The sequence below is a fragment of the Leuresthes tenuis genome, unplaced genomic scaffold (assembly GCF_036924035.1).
Source record: "Leuresthes tenuis unplaced genomic scaffold, fLeuTen1.0.hap1 SCAF_4, whole genome shotgun sequence".
Lineage (NCBI taxonomy): Eukaryota > Metazoa > Chordata > Actinopteri > Atheriniformes > Atherinopsidae > Leuresthes > Leuresthes tenuis.
The window spans coordinates 17,186,369-17,204,494 of NW_027325358.1; the positions used below are offsets into that span (position 1 = coordinate 17,186,369).

The 18,126-nt window shown below is 41.1% G+C and overlaps 1 protein-coding gene across 5 annotated transcripts in view; it reads left to right on the forward strand.

Moving 5' to 3' along the window:
- fbxw7 (F-box and WD repeat domain containing 7) overlaps positions 1-18,126 on the forward strand; it is a 90,683-nt gene that overhangs the window by 11,054 nt on the left and 61,503 nt on the right. For 2 of the 5 annotated variants that reach the window (XM_072384873.1, XM_072384875.1), the window contains exon 3: positions 4,043-4,119. The exons of 1 other annotated variant lie outside the window; for it this stretch is intronic. Coding sequence is in view for 2 of the 4 variants with exons in the window: in XM_072384872.1 (XP_072240973.1) it covers positions 11,592-11,744 (153 nt within the window). In the remaining 2 variants the exon portion in view is untranslated. Of the gene's footprint in view, positions 1-4,042; positions 4,120-11,284; positions 11,745-18,126 lie in introns of those variants that run through there. 2 more of the 5 variants (XM_072384872.1, XM_072384871.1) reach the window with 2 other exon arrangements.

The following is an 18,126-nucleotide window of genomic DNA, read 5'->3' on the forward strand; positions in this document are numbered from 1 at the left end:
GTAGAGCTGAGGGAGCCTCTGACTGAAGCCACTCTGTAGTTGTCTGTTACGCAGCTGCAACATCAGTGTTCTAAGTTGTCCCTGGTAACGTAAAATTCGCAAATTCTACAGAAGCTTGAATGGAAATAAGTGTTCGTGTCGTAGAAACCAGATGAGCTTTGAGCTAATTCTGCCTCCTTTCATTAGATTATGTTCTGTGGCACCTGTTGTGCTTGACTGAAATGAGGAGTAGTTTGCTGATGGTTTCAGCTGCTCAGTGAAGAAAGCTCCTGGACTTGAAGGAAGAAGCTGTTGAGAAGGTGGGGCCACAGAGGAAGCTGCTGCATTCCAGCAGTGATTTATGAAGTGTCTTTCATTTGTTTTTGTACTACTGGCTTGTTCACAGCTGCTTCAGACTTTACTGACTTCAGTATTGTTGGAATCATTTTGGCATAAATGGTGACAAAATGCCCTCTGCTCTCTTTCCTGTTACTAATGCATTTGCACTTTTCTATCACCAAATAAATACCCTGAACAAAGCTCTTGTGTGGAAAGCAGAGCTTGCAAACAAAACTGAATGCTGACTAACTTCGTCCTGGGTCCAGTGGGTCGAACGAGACCTTTTCATATTAATAACCTGTGCGAGACTCCAACAGTGCTGTGAGAATGTTTTGAGCAGACAAGGCTCAAAGTTCACTCCAGCAACAAATTAAAAACATGGTTTTTAATCCTGTCAGGTATGCCAATGCAATATAAAGCCAACTATTTACCATATTTATTTAGGATTGCAGTAGTCACCATTGCAACTGTTTTGTGATCTAACATTTATTAACCATTTTAAAAAAACAAATATATGCAGGTTTTAGGGTCATTACTATTACTATACAATTTTTATTCTCCTAAATATTTAATAAAAATTAATTGAAGTGTTATGTAAGTGTTGAAAAAAGCTAAGACGGCCTTTTCCTTTCCTTTTTACCCTTGTTTAAATCAAACTAAAATTAAATAAAATTTAATTTGGAAACAAAAAAGGGACGACTGTTAAGGAATTATGTTAACCGAGTAATTCAATGTGATTTGTTACAACTCAAACTTATTCTTATTATATAACTTGTGCTTTTTATTTGCTAATTTATGATGTAATGAAATGACGTCATGCGAAAGAATGAAGAGCCAAAATACTGGCTTCTAAACACAGTCATGCCATTAGGACCGGCTCATTGCATCCAGTGAGTAGTCGCACCGACACAAATTTAAATACTTTCAGTTTATATTCTCTTCTTTGTAATGGGAAGACTTTTTAAAAGATGAAATAAGACATTTATTCACTTAAAACTGTTGCGTAACTCGGGCTTTCATATTTTTGGCCAGAGTTACTCTCACTGCACCAGGGCTGGGGAACGCAGCGCATGCATTCCTTCAAGTGGACTCATTTTATCTGGCATATCCATGCAGAGCTGACCCAGACTGAAGTCACATTCATAACCTCTGTTCTCGCTGAACTCTGAGAAACATTAGGAACTTTTTTTTTTTTTTTCTTTTTTTCCTTGAAAGCTCTGGATTATTCCACTGACAAGTTCATAAAGTCGTTTGTTTTGTTTTGCTAAGGTCGGAGTGGACAGAACAGAAGTGGCAAACCATCGGGTCCAAAAGTAAACTAAATGGTATATCCCCCATCCTCCATAAATGTGTTCCTTAGTTCTTTGCTTTTAAGGCAGAGTGAGTCTGACCCGTTCTTTTATGACCCAGACTTTAGAATGATGCTCTTATTGCTCAGGGACAGAGCAGATGCTCAAAAGAAATAAGGAGGAGAAACTCAACATAAAAAGCTCTTGCCCCGGAACTGCCCTGATATCCCATTTCCACATGGCAAATATCCCAACCACAAGGCCTCCAAACCACCACTCAGAGCTTCATTTTTTTTATTTTTTTTTTGCCTTTTTCTCTTTCAGAAGCTCACAGAAAGCAGTTGTTCTTGTCAGATAGCTCAATGTTGCGAGACTCAGTTTGGGAGCAGAACCATCCTTGAGAAGCACATCATTGCAACACAGACTCACACTTGTCAGTTGAATAGTTATTCCGTGCTTCATCGTATACCGACGAACGGAACGCGAGACCGATCAGTATACATGTGCAACTATTCGCCACCATGCTGTAACGTTTCTGACTTCATTCATCTTTCTGTGGAAGACTCCCTTTCCTTTCCATCTTGTCTGAATCTGCTGAATACTTTAAATTCTCCTGACAGTGTTAACTCTTAACTTAATACTGAAACTTTCTATCCTGGGAATCTCTCGGCACATCTGGAAGCATCCAGACAGTAGCTTTATGCGCCCTTACACAATGACTGTCTTCTTTGCAACATCGGTGCTGTACTTAATTACAAATAAAGCCTGTAAGAATCTGCAATTTGAAGCTCATCTGTCCTCTATCTTTCTCACAGTTATCAAATGTTACACAGCTGGAAAGCCTGTCTGGGCATCTGTTCATTTCCCACAACTCAGTGCTGATGTCCAGTTTTGTTTATGCCAGCTATTCCTGTCTCTCCACACAATCCGGCTCCTTTTCGCTGCTGGAGAGTCTCGTGGGTCTAATTATGATTTCTGGGGGTTTTCGTAAAACCAACAGCTACATTTCTCATATTTAAGTGTTTTGACCTTTTTGTTAAGCTGATTATACTTAAAGGGCCAGAGGAGGGCTAATCACAATTGGACAATTAGTGTAGTTTTGACCTGAGGTTGAGAATTTCAACGGGATAGTATGAAGGATCACAGGGATTCTGAAACAGGGCCTGTGGCTATGCTTGCATAAACTGTTAGTTAGAAAATTATTTCATAGTGTTAGCCTGATTAAATCAGTTTGAAATGAAACTTTTGAAGTTTCAGTAACTACTCTTTGGTAATAGCACTGTTGACATTGATGTACTCCACGGTCTTAGACTTTTTATTACTAATCCTGCCCATGTTGGTCCTGACTGACTGATTAGTTCAGTGCTTGTGCACCAACAGTCACTGCTGCGGATTTGAAACTTATATCCTAAGAGGTGAGACAGAAAACCTGTGGCTGCCAGACCCTTTACCTTGTGTAATGTTCGATGAACTTGTCACTGAATACATCTGTGTCACCTGGTGGGGATGCTTTGGTGGGGAATCTGTTGTAATTAAACCAGGCTTTCTGGCAACCGGGACAGATTACAAAGTGCAGGATTTCTTCTATATAGTTATTTTAAAGAGACAGAATCGATGGCTGTTGATAAAGAGATTTTGTATTTCCGGTTGGTCTCCAAAGGAAACATTTAAGCTGCTTTTTTTTTTTTCTTTCTTTTTTTTTTTTTAAAATGACGACAACAATAAACATTTCATTGATACCACAGGGGACATGAAGCACATGTCTCCACTTCTTCTTTTCTACATATGCAGCAAAAGTCATTCTCAGTACTTCAAAACAGCAGATGAGCTACATACCGTCTACTCGACAACCTTTTACTGCGCAGACACTTTGTCAATGTGCCACTTTTCCAAGACAGACGTTGTGTGACTCACGCTTTTTCTCAGATATTTTATCAGGGGAAACACCCAACCAGTCACCCACAAATACATCCCAAAGAAATGGGGAAAACAAATGGCAAAATAAATGAATGAATAGATGAAATGAACGGTTTCTTAATGTAAAGTTTTAGATGAACGGAGTAACTTTAGGAATTTGAGCTCACAGTTGGGGAGGGTAAAGCGTATTGTTGTTTGCATGCAGTTGCTCATAGTTCACGTCTCATTTGATGATGCAGATGAGGAACTGACACATCTGTGATGTTGAGTCATTACTACATGCTGTTGCAGGTGTTGCAGGGTGTGCCAGGTTGTTTGCAGTCTGTTGTAGACAAACCAAAAGCATCCGTTCTGTCACGGGTTGGAAAGATGAACTCTGAAATCTCTTCCCTCTTATCTCACTCGTCTGACCCTCCTGTTTTCTCCAGTCGGCTCTGTGGCTTTTTTTTTTTTTTTTTTAACTCATTGATTAGCTCTGAGATTGCTGCACTGACTGGTTTTTCACTCTTTGTCCACAGAAAGGATCAACTCTTGGATTAGGAACTGGAGTGGAAAAGATTAATCGTGGCCTGAGCAAAGAAATAAAAAGAGAACTGTAAGTAAACAGCGCTGTTGTGTGAACTTGTCAAGGGCCCGGGAAGTTTTAACTTCTGCTCAGTGAAGCGCTTATCAGCGAGGTTGTTTTCTCTCCAGTGAACAGCACCGTGTCGACCGTGTTGTTGGAAAAAGGCTGATAATATTTCGAAGAAGCGGAGTCCTTCTGCCAATATATTGATCGTGACTGTAAAGCACAAACATATCAGTGTTTGTTTTTAGTTGTGAACAGCTAATAAGACGCCATCTTGAGCCCTCTTGTTACCAAGCAACATGAATACTACTGGGTTTTTTTTCCCCTAAGGAAACACCTTGCAAAAAAGAAAATCAAGCAACCCCTGAATAAACTGAAGTTACTTTCTGTTGAGCAAAGAAAGCTCCCTGCTGAGAAGGAAGATGCTGCATCAGAACATTTATTATAAAGGGCAAAATACATTAATGCTTTTGGGTAAACTGTCCTAAAAGGGCCACTTTATAAAGTTTAGTCCTTTGTGGTAGTAAAGGCTATTAACAGTCTTGAATTTCATTGTCTTTATAGGTCAAAAACTTCTGCAGGTTTGTTTTCTATCACACACTAGTGCAGTAGTTTCATTATCAAGATAATTGATTATCTGGTCACATTTAAAGGTCTAGTTGACCTTGGAAATGTGATCTGCACTTTTATGAATGCTGTGGGTCACAATGAATGCCAAACCATATCTCTTGGGCCCCTACATAGCAGGGGTCTGGTGGCTCCGTTATGCAGTGGAGGTCTTTTTACCCGTAGAGTCGTAGCCAAGATGCCACTGAAGCTGTCCTGGCAGCGTGTGTTGGCCCAACACCTCTCTGAGGCATTTAGTCTGTCTTTTCCTTCAATTTGTTCCCCTGTCTGTACATTCAGCTCGTGATAGCTCAAGAGAAAAGGAGGAGATTGGTTGTCAAAGTGAATTTGGCCTGTTGTTTCAGGATTTGAACAAGCTATATGGTAACAAAAGTCGTAATATCGTGACATCTTTTAATTAGCCAGAGTAGAGCGCAAATAACGTTTAATTTACTGGAAGGTGAGGGGGAAAAGGTCAGACATCAAGAGAGACGTGGAAAATGATTGCTCTGGTGCCTGTACGGAAGGCCGCACCCTGTGTTTCATTGTCAACATCTCAGGCAGGATGCAGACCTTTTCACACTTGCGCACGAGACAAAGTGGAAGTTGTTGGAGTCGTAAAGAGCAAACGGGGTGGTCCGATTATCTTCTGGTGTGTGTCAAAACAAGGAAGTGAAAAGACAATTCAAGGTTGCTGAATGCATTTGATATTTTTCGCTTTGTGCTGTCAGTTGATTGTTTTGGTATTCGTAAACCTTGTAGAATATATTGTCGAGTTTGCAAAACATTCCTTAAAGCAAAGTAACATTTGAGTAGTAAACGTTGATGGATGTCTGGTTGTCAAAAGCGATTGTTTAGCAGTGTGAATGCACTTACGGGGGGTTTCTGTACACTTAGGGTTCAGAGCCATAAGAGGGACTGTTTCTTAAAGCCAAGATGTGTGGTGAAAGTCCTGAATAATTCATTCCAGGCACGCGCTGGTGTATTAGAAGTAAAGTGATAGCACAAAGCATTGTCTAGCTTGGCTTGCTGCTGCATTTTAAACTGTGGCCTGGCACTCGGATGTCAAAATGTAAACGTTGTCTTCTACCCGAAAAGTGTTCATCGAGTCTCAGGGACCGGAACGTCGACATTTGATATATAGTATGAATAATTTAGGGCGATGGCTTGGGATTTAATTTTCGTTTAAGTGCAGCTTCCTCACTCGTGTCTTCGTGCCGTCTCGTTTTGTTCCAGACCTAAATTCCTGAAATGATGAACTCTGAAACGACTGGCGTTTGTACCGTGAAAAAGTAGATTATATAAGCTGTTGTTTGTTGTATTCAAGTCGAGTCGATTTATTTTCGAGCCCATTTTAAAAACGACGTTTCGTATTCAAACTACTTCTCAGCTGAAAGTTGTGGAAACAAAGCATCAAGAGCCATCAAAATAGATGGCAGGGATTATCAAAGTGATTATCTGAGTTGTCGCTGTGTAGCTTTGCTTGTTTCTTTCAGATTAGAGAAACGACTGTCTTATACTGAAAAGGTGATATTCTACTGCAGCGTTTGTGAAGGAAGGAATGTACAGCTGTCATTCTCCACAAAAGTCCTGTAGATTTGAATTTGAAACTGCTTCCCATGCAACAGAGATTTAGTTATTCTCTGTGTCACTCAGTCATCAGTCCCACACCTCTCACCCACTCATTTTCTGTAAATAATTTAAAAACAGCGATGAGCACGCTCACTACTGATGGTGGATAGGGACAACACAATTTGCTGCTAGTGCACATATTCGAAGTTAACAGAATTTAAACAGCTTTAATGCCGTGTTCTAGTTGACGCATTTAGCAGGTGATTAACTTTAGGTTTAAAGTATTTGGGGATTTTTCCTAGAAAACACACCTTAAAGCCTTTTTCGTGCACGCTTGCAGTATTTAAACTTTGAAGACGTGAGCTCGATGAGAATGAGAATGTGGAGACGTTTTGGAGGACTGGCAGTTGTAACTTTACTGGTCCTGCTTGCTTTGCCAAAGGAGCTGTGATGATGCTCGAATTTATTCATTTGAATAAATCTATTTAATGTTTTACCATACCTGTGTATCAGTTCTGTCTCTAATAATCTCCAGATTTGGCCAATAAAATTCAGTCTCACTTACAGTTTGCTAAAAGTACACGAGGGTGCTTTTCATAATAACTGCTCCTGAAACAGTGGAGCACGTTTGCCTTTGCCTTGCTGGCGTTTTCTGACTTTGTCCACTAGAGGGCAGCCTTCTCAGAGGAATCATATGCAAGCTCAGTCACATGTTGAGTGATTCTTCTAAATGACCATGAAAATTCTTTGTTATCATAATTTCTGCAGGATGTATGTTCAGTAGACACATCTGGGGTCTGTGCTGTACGGGTTTGACTTGAGTCAACAACCAGTATTGATATGTGATGAATGTATGTTTTGTTTTTTTTCTTTTCCCACCAAAGTTATGATACAGAACTTATACATGCACTTATAGATGCTGTTTGTGTCTGTTATTGTGTCAGTCATGGCTGCACCAATCTTCACGGGACACTTGACCATGTAGCAGGCAAGCGATCATGGCTTTAAAGTTATAGATCAAGTAGGGATGTGGGCTTTTAAAGACGACACGGACATCATGATACGCGGTGCAGTTTTTTTGTGTTCTTTTTCAAGACGCGCACCAGATTAGCATTCGGTGTCTGTTAGAATCAATACTGGAAGAGAAAAAGTCAATTAGTGTGTCCCACATAGTCTGCAGAGTGGGTTAGGTGTCATCTTTCATGTCTGTAAAGCAAAGATTTAAAGTATTAACTGTCGGTGATTAACATATGAGGCCTCTCAGTGGACTTTAAGTGCGTATTCAGAATCGGTATCAAGTTCAGCGACTTTTTTCCTCTTTTGATAAGAACAGATTTTTACACAACTTGGCTTCGGGTTACAGCATTGTATATGCTTACTGGTTAATTTGTAGCTTTTTTTTACAGGAAAATAATGGTATAGTACACATGCATACTGGTTTAAGGTTTGCACTGGTGATCAGGCAAAGTGAATACATCCAGTTTGTCACTTTGGACTGTCGGGTCATGACAACTTGTCTGATAATCAGCATATTATTCCTTAATAGAAAATGACAATTGAATGCAGTCATGAATCAAAGGGCAATGACTAAAGATAATTTCTTGTATTGGACATATCTATTTTAATTTATTTTTTATTGACTACTTCGATTTTACTTCTGAAAGAACCTTTTTGTTATCTTTGTAGTTACTATTCATATTTGAACTTGAATAGAAGCTCAAATGCTAAATCACTTGAAATTGAGATCTTCCTCCACAGCTGGTGCTCTTTAGCTAACCGTATGGCTTGTGCGATGATGTCACGGTGTCATGCCGGCCATATAGGTGGCGCAAGTTGATGCGCCAGTAGTTGCAATCTTCTCCGTCACAGACGGAGGGTTACCGCTAACTACTCTGCAACGACGCAAGGGGAGAAGAAGAAGTTGCAGAAGTTGAAATTTCAATAGGTGTGTTATCACCATTGTAGTCTGATATAGTACTTAGAATATTGTTATAGGACTTTTAAGTGTATTGTGTTACCTTTTTTTTGTTTATTTGTTATGAAATAGAGTGCTTCAATGGACACACTTGGGAATTATCTTTATCTTTCAGGCTTTCACGTGTCTGTCCCGTAGCTTACAGAACTCTCTCTCTTTCCCCAAAGTTCCCCAAAACAGATGCTTGTGGTTTCCTTGGAAAGGAATGATTGCAGCGCAAACTGTAGAGGTGTGGACATGTAGATTCTCTGCAAAGTCTCTTCTTGTCTTCCTTTCTCTGGTGTGTTTTTTTTCCTGACTGGACATTGGTCTGAGTGCACCCGTCGTCAGACTTTGCCCACATGGTTTCAAACTGCACAGGGACCCAATGGGGCTTCACAGACTGCCACAGATGATGAAACTGACCCCAAAAAGGCAGAAGATGAAAACATGAATAGTTTATGATCAAATGATTTATCCAATGTTACAGTGGTAATAAGCACACTGTTGAAGGTCACACTTGCGTGAAGAAGGCTTGAGTAATTTATTAACAAGACAAAAATGGGGATGGGATAAGTGCTATGTCATATACTAAAGCTACTCGACCCACTGAAGTTTGATTTTGTTGCGCCCTCTAGCTGCAGCACGCTAGATTTGTGTTGCGTCCTCCTGAGAGACCCTGTGCCTTAGTGCAGCGAGTCTCTGCTTTATGGATCAATACTGAAGAAGTGAGCTGACACAGTCAAAAGCAATATTCATAAATAATGAATGGGGCACCCTCTCACCCTGCTCTGTCTTACAGTCCTGGGCAAGAAAAGCACAAAACGGTGAACGTGCCTTTCGTTGCCTTCAGATTCAGCTCAAAGCATTTCGTCCAGTGTGGCTGTGGTGTAAACTACTGCATGCATTAGGTGAGGGAATGACCTCTAAAATGTTCTCATGCCTCCCTGTTCTGCCCCACACTGAACTGTCTTTCTGAAGATCATAGATTGAGGTTGTTTTAGCTGTTTTGTGGCGTTTGTTCTGGGAAGGTGGCACTCCTGGTGTTTCAGGAAATCTCTGTGAGTCTCAGTGATCTTCCTCCTTTGGTACCTCTCATCAAGAGCACAAAGATGTGCCAGTGAGCATTAATAGCAGCTTTTAAGTGCTGCATCATTCTTTCCACCGGCTTTTGTACCGAGCGCAGCTGATGTAACATGAAGAGATGGAGGAATAAAGGTTTGTCACCTTTGCAGCGTCACTCTGAGAGGAGAGTGATGGCAGTTGGGTTATAAAGCCTTCGCAGTAATAAAATAAAGCCTGCTTTTTGAACTTAATAGATTGGGCAGTCCAGATGCAGAGACTTTTTTGTTTTGTTTTGTTTTCAGTCTATCCAGTCAAACCGTATCCAAATGGTTTTAGAGGCATTTAAAGTAAAGTAAGTTGACTTAAGTTGGATTCAGTTTGAGCAAGAGGATAAATCTGCACGAGTACCTGGTGAATGAAGCTTTTTGAAGTTTTATCTATCAAAGCATTCTTATGCGTTAATTCTATTTTTACTATTTTCTGTTCTTATATGGACAGCTGAATGAATCAATTAAAATTAAATTAAAAAAGGGTGAGCTTCACCTGTGTTACAATTCAGTACGACTTAAATGATTTTAAACACTGTAGTTTTATATTTAAAAAAGAAAAAAGATGCTTTATTCGAACAAAAGCAATTAAAAAACATCTTTAAAGATTTATTGATGTGTGCATAATCAGAACTGGTCTTTCACAGCAAGACATTTTACCTGAAAGAAATGATTAATGACCAAAACAGCTGAGCTGCCAACAGAAAACTGCAATATTAAAGCTTTAGAGTATTGTAAGCACAGCATGTACAGAATAAACAAATCAAAGTGACTTATTTGAGATCGATTATTACTTTGGAGTGATAGCCTGATGGTTGAATTTGGTTGTCCGCAACAATACCGTTAAAAATCCACGATGATAAATATCAAAAAAGTACTGAACTACCAGCACAAAATGCACGTCATCGTACTCTGACAGACTGAAGAGCAATGACGGCGGCAGCCAGCTCACAGACAGAGCTATCTCTACGTTGACCTAACAAAGATAATGTCAGCTCCATGCGTGGACAGTGTACAGATCTGGGAGCTTGTCTTTGAACCTTGACAGTATTTACATACCAGCTCTTTGCTCCATTGCTTGACCTCGGTCATTCAACTGAAGCTCCCGTTCTCTTTCGACGCAGCTCCTTCTGCCACCCCCCCCCCATACCGACCTGCTCCTGCTGCCATTTTATACGTTGCTGATTGTGTTCGAACTGTCCTGTACCTACAGTATGTACAACTGGTTTAACTGTGATTGACTTTATTCCTGCATCTTTACATATCACTTGTTACACAGGAGACCAGTGCATCTGTACCCTTAAAGTTCAATACCACTAAACACTGCTGCTCCAAAATGCACTCATAGGTATGTGTGTGTGTGGGGGTGGGTGTAATTAATGTGATTCTTATGTACATCTGTATAGCCATTGCTGCAGCAAAAAAAAAAAGATTATTATAGTGATCAACAGTGGCATTTTGACCATGGAGACAGATTATTATCACGATGATCCCTGTGCTCTGTGTCTCTTAAATGACTATGGGACACCTCCCCCACAGTATCCTTATCAGTCCTTTGGCTGCGTGTAGAGTGGCGTGGATTTCTTATGATATTGTGCCACCGCTTCCTCAATTAACGGCGCTGCAAGGAGCTCGGATTTCGTTGAAGAAAAAGCACTTTTGTCGGCAAGTTGGAGGAGCTCCGTGTGAGCGGTTTACTGTTGCAGCTGCTGGTGGTGGTGGGGTGTGTAGTGGTGGCAGCAGCAGCAGCAGCAGCAGCGCTCGCAGGGAAAGCATCCTCATTACACAGCAGCCGGAGGGAGAGGAAAGGAACGGATGGAAATAGTAGGAGACGGAAGGGAGTGCTGGCAGACACTGTGTCTTGTGTTGTTTTTTTTTTCTTTTGTTTTCTTTTTCTTTTTTAAACAACAAAAGTGTGGTGTTATGTGGATGCAATGAGTTTGGCAATAGTGGAGGTGCTACAGTAGTATATCAAGAGGATTGGAGAAAGTGGTAAGCAATCGCTAGGGAAATAGACTGACTACCTCTCAAGTACCTTGACTGGATTAAGGTGAGCATTGGCATCTGTATCGTACTCGCTGTAAATAAAACCAGCCCGATCTCTGATGGAGTACCTGTGGAGCAGCACCTTGTGGAATACGTTGCAGCTTTAAGGACATCTGAGGGGTATTCAGTAAGGACCAGGAAGTGGCTGCAGATCGCAGCTAGTCTTTTTCTCCCCCACATCTTCTAACCCCAGAACAGCCAGGCTACTAATGAGCAAGTCGATGTGTGGCTGTGGCTGCAGCATCATCTCTTCCCTGATGAAGAGACTGGGCTGCACAGCTTGCTGCTCAGATCTCCTCTCCTGCAGCCATACTTCAGAACAGCTGCAGCGTCTGGCCACCGGCTGCCCACCTCGTCCAAAGGTAACGATGCGTAAGCTCCCGATGACACGGACACGCATCACTTTCGTCTCTCTTGATCGGTAGAAATTATATTTGTGCTCAACGCAAGTAACCTGTGGTCCCTGAGAGCATAATGCAGAAAGCACTGCTTGCGAGTTCTTGTTTTCCTGCTGTGGTTGTCTGGAACATTTTTTTTTCTGGTATAAAACCTTGCACCCTGGAGAGAAGTACAGTAATTGATCCTTTAATGGAACCAGGTGATTTAATGGCTGTCTCGCTGCCTTGACAACAGTGACTTGCTTTCAGTTTGCAGTCATTGAAATGGATACCTTTAGTCTGCCTGTGGTTTACAGTGATTGCTGCTTGAAGGAAAAAGCTTTTTCTGATGGAGCAAATTCAAACCAAACAAGCTCGTGTGTGCATACGCCGCTGTGTGAATGAGTGCGACTTGGCTCTAACACAGGGGTCTCTAGCACGGTGGTAGCTCCGAAGCTTCCCTTTGCTTCACTGCTTGTTGTGCACATGACTTTTTCAGTAGTACACTGGCACTGAAAGGTTTTCCACCACCTTCAGATTTCTACTGAAAGTTGGCGAGGAGACTCGATTCTCTTGGTTTCGAAGCAGATTTATTAGCCGTCCCGAGTAATGATAGAAACTCACAAAGGAGAATGTTTTGGCTTTATTAAATGGTTGCATAGCAACAATTCAAAGGGAAAGAGATGATAAGCGAGTGTTTTTTAGAAAAGGCGTATTGCTTAGACAAAACCGTCATGTCAATTTATGTTGAATAGAATTGTTTTCCTGTCTGAACAAATGGGGGAAAATGTTGCTCCTCTGCCAAGCACGTCAAGGATTTATGTTTCACTTTCTTCCTTTGAGACATCACAGGGCACCAGCTCAAAATAGATGCATCGATTAATGGCCTCTACACAGAACCGAAGGCACAGATGTTTCTGTATTTATAGTTTTACTACATTTTGAAAGAAACCTTGACACTCATGGCTAGTATTAAGTTTTTGGCTGAAGAAGAAAAAAAACTTGCTCAAAAGTCGAAACACCTTTTTAAAAGGAAGTTGTTGTCTTTCAGCTTTTAATGACTCGTATTGGTTTTGCTCAGTCTTCAAAAGTTTCCCCCCTGTTGATACTGTGGAATGTAAGCGAAGCCCTTCATATGTGGCTATCTGCTTTTAACGCCAAACATTTTCTTCGCTCTCTTCAATCGTTCTGTTTAAGCTCACATTGACGTGATTTATTGCTGCCAGTTGGGGTTGTTGGGCTCAATCCTCTAATTTTCTTTTCTTACTCTCAGCAAGGCTCCCGTGCTCGAAATATTGAGTCGTTTCGGGATCATTAAGCCTCTTGGGCGTCAGATTTCAACTATTTCAAAACCAGAAATGAACCGATTAAGGTCTCGACCGATTTGAAAGAGATATTTCTCTTTTCTTAGCGTTTGCTTTATCGATGTGAAAACTGTGCGGTTGCAGAAATATGCCCCTCTTTTATAACGTGATCAGCATGGTTCTTGAGGGTAATGCTGCTTGAACCACAAATAGATCAGGACGTCTGAGTGATACTGAACAGTTCTAATGCTTTACCCACCCTGGTTCTTCACATTGGGTTACGATGCCCCTCGAAAAGACATTTACAGCTAATGTGAAATTGCTTCCTTGCGGCACAAAAACATTATAGCTATGATTAGATTGTATCCCAGACTGCCTCGGGGTTGGTTCGGGTCAGCAGTGAGTGCTTGCTATTGTGCTTTAACAAACAGCGTCGAGCTATAATAGTGTAGCTCATAAACAAGGCCTTGCTGATTTGTGTCTCTTTTGTTTACCTCTACAGCAAAAATAAGTTTTAGTGCCAGATGTTAGGTGGGGATGTTAGGTGCACGTTTCCTGCAGGTCTTAAGCTGTCGTCAGAAAGTTGTTTTTCGTAGCCGTTTGACTTCCACCACAGATTGTGTAGAAGACTGTCGAAATCCATCGGAGAGAAGACAGCATATGGTTGCTGAAGTGCCCTGTGTTGAGCCTGTGCACAAGGCTCAAGTTAATGTCTGTGAGCGCCACAGCTGTGGCTTTATTTGTGAAGTGCCAACTTGGCAACACACCCTGAAGAAATCCCCATCCCTCCTCATCAGCAGCTATAGCAGGAACTGTATGGGTGTGTGTTGCACTGCCGTTCTGTGGCAGCGGACACGCATTGAACATGTTTTTATTCTCACAGACCGAAGAAACATCTTTTTCTCAGTGAGCTGCTTTTAGAGTAGTGCTCTTAAGGGCACATCTAAGTGAGACTGTCTTATTTACGGTTCCACGTATTGGTTGGCAGTGGTGGAAAATACGGGTGCAATTTGCCTCCTTTTATTTAGATTTGTCTTTAGTTCTTTTTTTGAAGTTTTGCAGCATTTAGTAAGTGCATGTTTAAGTTAAATGCTGGATAAGGCAACAAAAAGTGTTGGAAATTGTCAATGCTTTGTCATTACCCACTGACATAAAAGAAACTTAACTTTTCCCATGTATTGGTGACTACTTTTTTCCGTTTTCTTCTTCGACAAAGTAGCAAACTTTACTTCATTATTGCTAATTGAATGGCTTTGTTGAGTGATTGTAAAATAATTTAAAAAATTTTGTGACTTTGAGAGTCATCTGTGGTGATTCTGTCCGACGGTGTGGCAAAAAATTCAATGTCTGCTGGTTAACCTGTCGACTTATTTTTATTTATTAGCAGCTGGCAGCGTCTGATATCAAACGGAAAGATGTACCTTTTGTTTTGATTAATATACTACATGAGAGCTCAGACAGGAGATGACAAGCAAGGCGAGTTTATTGGTAGAGCACAATTCATACACAATTCAACTCAAAGTGCTTTACAGCTACATAAAATCACAACAAGGCAAATAAAATCATGCCATAAAACCTAAAAGTAATCATTAATGAATTAAATTAAAAGCGAAGAGTGCAGATAAAATACTTTCAGTTGTCATATGCGCAGCTAAATAGAGCTGTTTTCAGCCTGGATTCAAACATTGTCAGAGCTGAGGCCTGTCTCACATCTTCTGGAAGACTGTTCCAGTTTTTAGGAGCATAAAACTGAAACGCAGCCTCACCTTGTTGAGTCCTGACTCTGAGCACCAGCAGGAGACCCCTCCCTGAGGCTCTCATATAGCTCTAGAGATGTACTTTGGCGCTAGACCATGAAGAGACTTGTACACAAGCAGAGCTATTTTAAAGTCTATTCTCTGAGCGACAGGAAGCCAGTGCAGAGACCTGAGCACTGGACTAATATGGTCGTATTTCCTGGTTCTGGTCGGGACTCGAGCAGCAGCATTCTGGATGTACTGCAGCTGTCTTACAGCCCACAGTTTAGAGCCCAGTGAGCAGGCCATCACAGCAGTCTAACCTGCTGGAGACAAACGCATGGATTAGTCTTTCTAAGTCTGGTTTCTACACTATTCCTTTCATTCTGGCAGTGTTTTTCAGATGGTAAAAAGCTGCTGATGTTGTTGAAGCAAACATGTTAAGGACTGACGCTGGCTGATGGTAAACAGAATGCAAATATTTAGTGTTGTGTAATACTGTCAGAATTATTAATGCAAATATGCTAAATGGATATGAAGACGTATATTGTTTGTCATATTTTGTTCTAAAAAGACACAAACATTGCTCTATACTGCCCATCCTTGCAATCTAAAAAAAAATATTCCTTACAGTTTATTTCCTGGTTGACTGATTGAGTGCAACGATATTTACCTTTTAGGTATTGAATAGCCTAAAAGCAAAATGATTGATTAGGTCTTCAAGGCAGATTTTTGGAGTGGCTTTATGATATTTTGTCATGACAGATGAATGGAATGAGTTCGATTCTCTTCGTCCTATTTTTCAGATAAAGTCGCAGCACTTTTCCTTCTGAATCCAAATGATGAACAAAGCTGCGCGTTTGACTCTAAACTAAGCGTGTGTTCTTGCGATCCTAATCTTATGACAACTCTGACATTGTTTTCCGTGTTTGCTCTCAGAGGCTTTATGTTAGGAGACACATATTCACACCTGCCCTCCCCAGTTTTCCAAAGCTATTTTTGCCTACTTCACGGTTCCTCCTGGACTAAGAATAGAGGCTGATGAATGAAACTTGTGTGTGCATGCTAAGGGCCATTTGTAGCCGGAATTGAATCGTTCTACATGCAGGCTGCACCAAAACACAAGAGAGAAACTGTTTCTGCAACCGTAGAACCTGCTCTTCTTTAAATGTTCTGCTTGTCATTTAACTCTACATTTAACTGCTGGCTTCAAAAAAAAAAAAAAAAGTCAGATCTGATATACTTTTCAACAATTTCCTCAGCACCAGGCCTTTGATTGTGTCTCTTTTTTCACACTCTGTGCAGTAATATTAACAAGCACATCTCGAGATGTGTTAATGACACTAATTGCAGAATCTTAGTCGTTCCAGTAAAAGGCTGGGAAATATTAGCTATTCATAGCTTTCCTTTTCTAGGCTCGCAGCAATGGACTGGTAGTCCCCAGAGGGGAGGGCTGTGCAATTTGAGATAGGTCTAATGCTTCCCACCACAGCAGCACCGGGACTATACAGCATAGAGGAAGAAGAGCCTTACAAAGGGACCAGTGACTTTTCCCTCAAGGTCAAGGAACTTGGTATGAACTGAAGTAGATAAATCTTTGTGAGCTTCCACTAGATATCTTTCATTTCTTGTGCAGTGGATTTTGGAGATGGGGGATCTGCAGTCTGCCTAGCTGATTCTCAATTTGTCACAGTTAAGATTAGTTAAAGACCTTTTATGGGGGTTTAAAATATCTATTGGCACACTTAAAGCTGCCTGAATAAAGATAATTTGTAATCTAATGGACAAAAATAAACTTGTTTTTGACAGTGTAACCAGTATGGAAGTGCTGACCTCATTTCTTTGTTCAATAATCAACTCCCACATGACTCATAAAAGAAGCTAAAACCTGAAAGATTGTTTTTTATTCCTGAAAGGTTGAGCTGAAAAAGGATTTGTCGGTGTTCCTTTGGCTGTGGACGATGCAGAATGACTGTTTGGAAGGACTCTTTCATCTTCGTTTAGATGAAATGAATTAACAGTGGATTTATTTCAAGCCAGTTGTGATCTTTGTGTTGTGAGTTGTGTTTCAGAGGGGATTTTGTATCGGTATGATACAAACCTTTTGTAAAAATGAAAAAACCTCCCTCCCATAGCTGCACATATGTGAACATCGGCTGTGGAAAAAGCCCTGACCAAATCATGCCATCACAGAAAGACCACAATGAGGAAGCTCCCTGGGCACATGTGTGCTGTGTCGGGCAAGTCCGAGTGCACATTCCACCATGGAGGGGTCATGAGAGGGGGGAGAGGCTGCGTTGGTCCATCCTCTTTCAGGCCTGACATCAGCTGCTCCCCCTGGCTTGGGTGCAACAGTGACCTCACAGTCTAGAGATACTTTAAAGGGTGCCAGTCAGCAGTGGGATGAGTCCTCAGTCGGTAGGAGCTCAACAAGTGTAGTTTTAGTATATCTGCACTATGGTTTAGAGGTCCACAGAAGGCACCCCAGTTATTTAAGAAAAAGCGTCCTACCACCTAACCATCGATATCAGCTTCTACTGACTCAACCTACATTCCTCTCACTAATATTCACATAAATCTTTCTTGCTTCAGAGCAAACGTTTTGCATCAAGCAGGTGAGTTCTTAAAGGCTCTCATCTTTCAGAATTTATCCTGATTTCATGCCTGCACACGTAAAACTGGCTTCAAGGAATCGACTGAATGACGGCAGCGTTGCTGATTAGATCGGTGTGTTGCGCGCTGTTGACTTGATTTTGTGTGTGCTACGTTTATCTCTTTAGAATCTTGAGTTCAAAGATGGGAAATGTGATTGGGGCGTCCATCAAAGAGGTAGTGACGTCCTCTTGAGTAGCACACCTGTTGTTCAGCCTGTGTCTGTGTGACTTTATAGACCCCACCTGCACCTGGTTGTAACATGCTTCCAGGTCATCATTTAAAGCGGGTCGGTGTAAGCGTGCAGGATGCAAGTCAGTCCATCCTTTTCTTGACTTACTCTTAACATGTGGAGCCATGCTTCTTTAGAAATAACTCAGACCAAAACGGAGAAAAAAAATTGGATGTTTTCTTTCTTCTTTCGTAATTTTATTCATGTCACTCGCTTCAATTAAAAATCTGGATGTGTATCCAGTTTAACCGCGTTAAAGCTCTACTTAAAGGCATGTTTGTTTTGATTTTAATTACACACAAATTAGATATGTTACACTTAATTAAAAGGGCTAGTTTGTATTATTTTGAATACTTTTACATTTCAGGGAAATTACTCGGGCATAGGCGTAGGAACCTGGGGGGACGGGGATAATATTGGATGTAGGCGCATTTGTCCAACTC